We start from the raw sequence: 8504 nt of genomic DNA on the forward strand, positions 1-8504 counted from the left end.
TGTTAGCTTTGTTTACAGCTGCGCCCCTCCCCCACACGGCGGCTTCTCCTCCTTCCGGCAGGCAACATCTACCGTCCATCTACCATCCATCGACCATCTAACCAACCGCCGGTGAGAGGCTGCAACGAGTCGGTGCTTTAGCCGGACATTGTGGCCGTGTTGGGAGATTTTAGCGCAACAAACGCCTTTATTTCGACGTCCCTTCAGGAATCATGTCCAGCTAGCGAGCGGTGAGAAGCTAGCTGCGGCTAGCTGGTCGGCGACGGTCAACATCTTTTTTTCTCGGCCTTTCTCCACACTCATCACCGTGTAATGCGACGTTGTCTCCGGCGGGGGTTGGACGTGAGTCCGGTAAAATAAATGATAATGTTATGGAAGTATATAGGTCAGTGTAGCTGAACGATGCGAGTATGTGGGTCACGCTACTTAGCCTGCTTGCTAGCTAACAGCTGGTTAGCATAGCTAGCTCACAGCTTTATTGGTTATGATTAAGTTTATGTTCGCCAGCATATTCTTTACTTTTATTGCATTTAAGTCCACCAGTGTTGTTTTTGATGCAGCGGCGGTGATTTGTTGTTTCAACTCGGGTGCCTTTAGGTAGCAGCTAACTGGCTACAAACAAAGGTAGCCGCTGTCTATCAGAATCTTATTTTAAATCATAAATTACGTCATTGGAGATTTTTCTACGTGCTGGGATCATGCGTAACATAGATCCGCGACCCGTCCGCGTCGAGCCGGCCAGCAGCAGCACTCTGGGGGCCAACCATCTGTAAAGAAAGCAGTTATTGGCTGCCCTTAAAGTCGCTGGATGAGGTCATCGCCTCATTTGCATAATTGATTGTGATGGATGCTGTAGAAGAGAGGAATAATATTGTGGGAGAAAAAAAATAGTTCTAAAGAAATGCTAACTATACTCAGAACTTTCTTAATTTGATTTTTAGCGTTTTTTCTTTCAATTTAAATAGAATCAAATTTGATCAAAACTAGAGGGTTGTGACATTCTCATCAATTGACTGGCTCATTAACATGAACAATTGGATTAGGACGTTGCAGTGAATTATTTGAGCGTGACTAGACAGTTACAGCGGCAGCTTTGCACATGCGTATTTTATTTGCAGTTTGGACTTTGAGTGGTGAGGGTCTCTGCCTAATTCGCGCAGCACCAGCTGCACTTACACTGACTGCCCGTAAGTCCTTTTAACAGGGGGAGGGTCTCACGCTCGTTGAGGCAAAGCGTGTTTGCCAATAACACCGGAGAAAGTTGCTAGATTTGTCACAAGTAGCTGTTTACAAAAAAAAAGTAGCCAGATTTAACGACAACGTTGCCGACGCCAGTCTGAAGATGGCCTTTCACGGCGCAGGTCGCCCGACCGTTTGTGGCGATTTGTTCTCAGCCTCCGACTTGGGCCGTAAGTACTTCTACGTCAACTCCTGCGGAGCCCCCACCGCCGGCCTCAGCGCGACCCCGTGTGTAAGCGGACCCCCTGCCCCGGCCGGGACCCCCAGGCACCCCACCGCTCTGGGGGGGAGCACCGGCGGTGGAGCCGCCGTGCCTCAGCCGTACAGCAACCCGGCGAGCGAGGTGCCCAGCCCGGCAGAGATGGAGCCCGACAGACCCATTGGCTATGGCGCCTTTGGTGTGGTGTGGTAAGAACACTATTCATTTTGAAAATGCTTTGTGTGCGTCTGGAGTCCTCAGTGTGGGTGTGTGTGTGTGCAGGTCGGTGACGGACCCTCGCGATGGACGCAAGGTGGCGCTGAAAAAGATGCCCAATGTCTTCCAGAACTTGGTGTCGTGTAAGAGAGTGTTCCGGGAGCTTCGCATGTTGTGCTTCTTCAAACACGACAACGTAACGTGACCTTTGACCCCCGTGGACGCGACGCTGTTGATGATGATGACGTGATGATGTTTGTCGTACAGGTCTTGTCGGCGTTGGACATCTTACAGCCGCCGCAGATAGACTGCTTCGAGGAGATGTATCCTTCTCGTACACTTGACTCCTGCCTTCCTGGTTGCCACGGTGACGGTGTCTAACCCCGTAAAGTGTGAATGTCAAACTTGTTTTTATTAAGGGCCACATCGCAGTTATGGCTGCCCACAGAGTGAATGTATAAGAATTTAATCATGTAATAGCCTCGTTACACAATTTGCATAGGCGACTGCTTATTTTTTGCAATCATAAGTCGAGGCGAATAGCAGATTTTTTGATTGATACCCCCCCTAAAAATGCTTGAAACATCTTTTTGCATGATTCAATAATATTAAAGAGTAGAACATACAGTATGCAATTACATGCAGTCATGTTTTCTGTCAAATTTAACAGAACAAACACGTTTAGCCACAAGTGCTTTATTATTTCTGGCCTTTCGCTGGCCACATAAATGATTTGGTGGACCATTAAAGAAAAGTAATGGGCAAGTTTAAAATGGACCATGTACAATTTTGTAGCAGGCCACTTAAAATAATGTGGCGGGCCACATAAGTGATGCGGCAGGCCATTAAAAATAATGTGACAGACTATTAAAAATAAAGAGGCGGACCACATAAAATGATGTAGCAGGCCACATGAATGACGAGTAGGGCCATTAAAATTAATGTGACGGGCCACATAAATGATGCCGCGGGCTATTAAAAATAAAGAGGCGGACCACTTAAAATGATGTGGCAGGCCACGTGAATGATGAGTAGGACCATTAAAACTAATGTGACGGACCACATAAAATAACATGATGGGCCACATAAATGATGTGGCAGGCTATTAAAAATAATGTGACGGACCACATAAAATGTGATGCGGCGGACTATTAAAAATAAAGAGGCGGACCACATAGAATTCTGTGGCGGACCACTTAAAATGATGTGGCAGGCCACATGAATGATGAGTAGGACCATTAAAACTAATGTGACGGACCACATAAAATAACGTGATGGGCCACATAAATGATGTGGCGGGCTATTAAAAATAAAAAGGCAGACCACAGAATTCTGTGGCTGACCACCTGAATGACGAGTAGGGCCAATAAAATGATGATGCGTGGTGGGCTAGTTTAAATGACATGGTGGGCCACATAACTGACGTGGTGGGCCAAATTTGGCCCCCAAGCCTTGAGTTTGACACATGCTGTACAGTGTGTATGTGGGCGGAGCTTACGGTCCTTGACAGGAAGTGTAGCTACGTGATCACTGAGCTGATGCAGAGCGACCTTCACAAGGTGATCGTGTCGCCACAGCCGCTGACCACGGACCACATCAAAGTCTTCCTCTACCAGATCCTGAGAGGTGAGCTCTGTGCAGCAGCGCCACCTCTTGTTTGCACCTGTGATTGACAGCTGTCACTCCCAGGTCTCAAGTATCTTCACTCTGCCGGAATCCTCCATCGTGACATCAAACCTGGAAACCTGCTCGTCAACAGCAACTGCCTGCTCAAAGTACACACGCACACACACACAACCACACACTTACATTGAATGATGTGAAATGTTATAATTAACAGAAGTGCATCATGTCCTGCCACAGACTGGCTGACAGTCTTAATAAAGTCCGCACAGACAAACTGAAAACTAAGCCTAAAAATAAAAGTAGTAATAAAACTTAGACGGTCAAAGCTGCCTTTAGTTTTGGGTGATGGCGTAAGATGACATTTGAAATGTTCCTTTTGTTCTCCATGCTGAAACATTAGCAACATCTAGAGCAAGGTAGCTAATGTTAGCAGCACCTAGATGGAACAAAACACTCGGGACACGTGTTCAACGCAAGGCCTGGTGGCAGGATCAGGCCCACCACATTTTTTTATGTGGACCGTGAAAGCCTGGGAATATTGTGCGTCAATTAAGCACTTTGTCTTTCTTGCTAAATGTATTTGTTCTTCCACCAAGCAACACGACAGTGATGTCTCCATCATTGGATCGGATTGGGTGTTTACATTGTACTCGCGTGTAGGGTTTCCTTCAAAAGGGATGCAGGCCAAGGAAGACATCGTTATTATATTTCATATTCCTCGCTACACACATGCAGGAGTTGCATTCATATTAAGGAGGGTGCATGTCTGCAACAAACATATCGTCTATCCACAGTGCAAAGTCGCTTCTAAGATACTAATCCTTATCACCATGGTGGAAATTAACTTTTTCTTTCACGTAACGTTATCACTGGAGGACTAAAGAAAAAGGAATGGCTGAGCATGCTACACATCGAGCAGGACGACACAATAAACTTAACTGCTAAAGCTTCAATGTAAAGTAGGGCTGATCCATCCAGATGTCGATTACATCGAGTCCTAGAATAGTATGAGTATATAAATGATACTAAAGTGATTAGATTGATATTTTTTCTTCTTGTTTTTATTAAAAATAAATAAATTTTTGGTGTATTTTGTTATTGTTTAAAAAAGTGATGGAGTAAGTGTCTAATACAGGAAGGCTTAAGGACAAGACTCAAATGATTTATATGGGAGATAATAGTTTTCTGTTCACTTATTTTGCATGAGACATTTTATTTTGTTTATAAAATGTATATAACAATAATACCACACATTTAATGTCATCGGATTCACAACAACACTAGCAAATTCTACATTTAATAAGATAAGCTTTATAAAAATGTCTTACTGTAGTTATGAAACATTTTCTATATTTTTTTCAAGGTATCAGATCAAAGGCCAAAAAATCCGATCTGGATCAGTGGCCCAAAATGTCGCACACACACAATATTTAGTCTCCAGTGTGCAGAACTTTCTTCTCCTCTATTCAGATTTGTGATTTCGGGCTGGCTAGGGTGGAAGAGCCGGACCCCTCGCGTCACATGACCCAGGAAGTGGTGACGCAGTACTACAGAGCGCCCGAGGTGCTGATGGGCTGCCGGCATTACGGTTCTGCCATCGACGTGTGGTCTGTGGGCTGCATCTTCGCCGAGCTGCTGGGTCGCCGCATCCTCTTCCAGGCGCAGAGTCCCATCCAGCAGGTAAGCGTTGTCGCCCGGCCGGCGCCCTGCCTCACCTCTGACCTCAATGACCCGCGGTGCTCTATCTCCTCAGCTGGATCTGATCACGGACTTGCTGGGTACGCCGCCGCTGTCGGCGCTGGCGTCTGCCTGTGAGGGTGCCAGAGCCCACATCCTGCGTGGGCCACACAAGCCGGTACGCTCTGACCCCGCCCCTTCCTGCTTAGGACATTTATGTGCTACAACATGTGTGTGCGTTTGCGCAGCCGTCGTTGTCGGTGCTCTACATGCTGTCAGACGGCGCCACGCACGAGGCCGTGCACCTGCTCTGTCGCATGCTTGTCTTCGATCCGGTGAGTTCCGAACGCCGCCTCCTGTAAGCGTTTTGTTTGGCCAAGTCTCATCCGCCTTTTCCCCGCAGGCAAAGCGGATTTCCGGCGGCGACGCGCTGTCTCACCCGTACCTGGACGAAGGGCGCCTGCGCTACCACACGTGCATGTGCCAGTGCTGCTACTCAGTGCCCAGCGGGCGCGTGTACACGCGCGACTTTGAGCCGGCGGCGGAGCGTCCATTCAGCCACAGCTACGAGAACAGCCTGCTGTCGGTGTGGCAGGGCAAAGGTACGCCCACCCCCCATCCCCCGCGCACCCTCCTACAAGTGTTGGCATGTGACTGACGTGTTCCTCTTCTCAGAGCTTATCCATCGCTTCATCACCGAGCACCAGCAGGGCAAGCGAGTGCCGCTGTGCATCAACCCTCAGAGCGCCGCCTTCAAGACCTTCATCAGGTGAGCCCGCCGCCTTCCCTCGTCTTGACTGGGGATGTATGTATGTAATTGGGTCGTTCCAGGAAGACCGTGAAGATTCCGAACTAATGATACTGTTATCTTCTTTTTTTTTTTAATCGAGTTGATAAATTATGACACAATCACATTCACGGGTAGATGAAAATCAGCTTGGAATAATCACAAATAAGGAAGCAACACCACACAACAATATTCCTCCTAGTCCTCAAAGTTATGCACGCTAATAAGAGCTAGGCTCAATTGGAATACCCCTCCTCCGCCCTTGTTTTTGTCCTCCCTGCTCGGTTATGTGTGTTCATGTCAATCAAGAGTCGTTCAAATTATTCGCCAGGTAGAGAGGAAGGGCGAAGTATTTCCGTCGAAGCGAAGTGAGCTCGCAGACCTCCCTACATTGTCGAGTGCGAGGAGAAAGGGGGCAGACCAGAAACCCAGCGAAGTGTACAAATCTAAGTAATCAGCGTAATTAATTGTCATAGTAACGACACTGCTGATTTTAGTCAGACTCAAAACCATTTTAATGTAAATATTGGCTTCAAACACAAATACACAATGAAACTAATTTTCGCCAGCACTTGCATATTTCGCCTAAAACGTTGTCTTCTAAACCAGCAAATAAAAAAAAAAAGAGCCCAAACAAAGTCGAACATCGCGTGTGACGGCATCTTGAAAGTAAACAAACATTTGTCGCATCTGCCTTACGTCACTGCTGGCAAACGGCGAGAGTTGATCAACATCCGTATGCATTGGGGTGTATTTTCAATACTTCACCATGGCACTAGATGCTAGAGCCAGTGGGGGGCGAGGGTTCTAGTAGAAGAGGGAAGGGGCAGGAGGGAAAATTCATATTGAGCCTTAGTGTCCGTTTGAAATGAACACCGTTTAACTCGTGACCACCGAGGGTTAACGATATTCGGTTCGAAAAGTGGCCGGTTCTATTACAGCGCCTTCAATCTATAAGATTCAGTTGTGAATCTTTAGGACAGGGCTATTCAACTGCATAATGAAGAGGGCCGCAGTTTGAAGAGCCCATGGTCTCAGGGGCCGGACATCAAAATGTGGGTGTTTTGTCAGAAAGTGCCTCCGCAGGTTATATTTCTTTGAGACTGCGTTTACTTAATTGCAAAGTAAACACATGGGCTTTCACACTGCACTGTCAATAAATGAATTATTCTGCCCTTAATACTCAATTCCAGCGTGTGCAGCTACCGGTAGTTAATAAAAAGAAGCTCCAGATAATGGCGGATTCCCAGCTTCTTACTTTATTTCACAAAATGCATCGTTCTCGCACAACGGGCTCAACCTTCGTGTCCCGCTCTCTTTTCTCAAACGACCTTTCACCCGCACAACACAAGTTACTTTCCATCCTTGTCCAGGAAGTCCCGCCGCCCCAGTCAAGCCTTTGGCTAGGACACGTAGGCGTCCGTGACCGCACTGACTTGATTCGTGGAAAATAAATATATATTAGACATGTTTGCCTTTTTACTTTATTTAACATCTTTGGAGATAATATGTTGTTGTAAAAATAACAAAAAATACTGGAATCATGTCACTTTTATAGAATGTGTATTTTTATATTTAAAGATGAATGTGCCTGCAGGTGTTCTCATTTATCAGATTATTGTTATTCCCATGGCATTCAACTGATCCATTGTTTTACAGGACATTTGGCCTCTCATCTGAGTAGTTTTCATCAGTTCATGCTCATAGATTTAGCTTGGACAGTTCTAGTCTGAGCACTTGCTCCTGAGGAGGAGTGTACGCACAGGAAGGAATGCTTTTGTTCTTTTGTGGTGTAAAAAGGAATGTCCGTCAACAAATGTTAACCATAGAATTTAATCATGCATACACCGTATGGAATCTTAATGAATGGTTCATATGCTAAATCGAATCGCATCAAATAATTTTGGAAATCCATGTATCGAGTTGCGAATCAAATCGTCCATCAAAAAGAGATTTACATCCCTATAACTGCCACTACGGCGCTTCATCAACCTGGCCGTCCTACTACCGATCCAGTAATAATAGTTAACATTTTAAATAATCACTGTTTTTTTTAAATTAATACAACACACATATGTTGGCTGTCAATACTGGATTTGAGTCCGTCACTCAAATAGGTCCATGTGCAACATAGACACGAATAAGAATTAGTTACAAAATGTATCAATCATTATTTTATTACTATTATTTTTAATGTTATTATAGGGACAAGCGGTTGAAAATGGATGGACAGATAGTAAGTGTCATTGTAAGATAGAAACAGGGTGATGGGTCGCTGTGGTCTTGACAAGATGATGACATGCAAACATCGTTGGCTTGTTTAAGACTTGTTAAAAGACTTCCCTGCTGTGAGATGTTCCATGATGTTACTTGTGCACAACCTCCTGTGCTAATAAAAATGCATTTTTTTCACATCTTTACTGACACAAATTACATATAGTACTGATAGGAGTACCGATGAATACCGGTATCGATATTGGTATGGGTATCGATAATATCGTCATGATATACTTCTCTAGTTTTGACAGCGTGCATCTCGTGTTCTCAGGTCCACCGCCTGGCACTCGTCCAAGGTGTCACGCAAGGAGGAGAGATGAACACCTGCTCGCTGCCGCCGCAGGAGGACCGACACATACCCTTGTCCACTTCGTGTGCACGTGAAGAAATGTTAGTCATGGCCCCGCCCACTGCGGCCACACAGGTGCTGATTGTAAAGAAAACAAGTAGAAAGACGTGAAAAGTAGAATAGTTGTTGCTTCG

At 45.7% G+C, this 8504-nt stretch overlaps 1 protein-coding gene across 1 annotated transcript in view; it reads left to right on the forward strand.

Annotated features, from left to right (window-relative positions):
- The first annotated feature begins 29 nt into the window (after positions 1–29).
- The window catches only part of nlk1 (nemo-like kinase, type 1), a 9549-nt gene continuing 1074 nt past the window's right edge, over positions 30–8504 (forward strand). Inside the window, exons 1-11 of the mRNA XM_061981518.1 lie at positions 30–1647; positions 1721–1850; positions 1922–1977; positions 3174–3280; positions 3344–3429; positions 4751–4960; positions 5034–5135; positions 5206–5292; positions 5361–5559; positions 5633–5726; positions 8293–8504. The exon at positions 8293–8504 is cut by the window's right edge and continues 1074 nt beyond it. Coding sequence (XP_061837502.1) covers positions 1343–1647; positions 1721–1850; positions 1922–1977; positions 3174–3280; positions 3344–3429; positions 4751–4960; positions 5034–5135; positions 5206–5292; positions 5361–5559; positions 5633–5726; positions 8293–8341 — 1425 coding nt within the window. The 5' untranslated portion in view covers positions 30–1342 and the 3' untranslated portion in view covers positions 8342–8504. The remainder of the gene's footprint in view (positions 1648–1720; positions 1851–1921; positions 1978–3173; positions 3281–3343; positions 3430–4750; positions 4961–5033; positions 5136–5205; positions 5293–5360; positions 5560–5632; positions 5727–8292) is intronic.

Source organism: Nerophis lumbriciformis, linkage group LG24 (assembly GCF_033978685.3).
Source record: "Nerophis lumbriciformis linkage group LG24, RoL_Nlum_v2.1, whole genome shotgun sequence".
Classification (NCBI taxonomy): Eukaryota; Metazoa; Chordata; class Actinopteri; order Syngnathiformes; family Syngnathidae; genus Nerophis; species Nerophis lumbriciformis.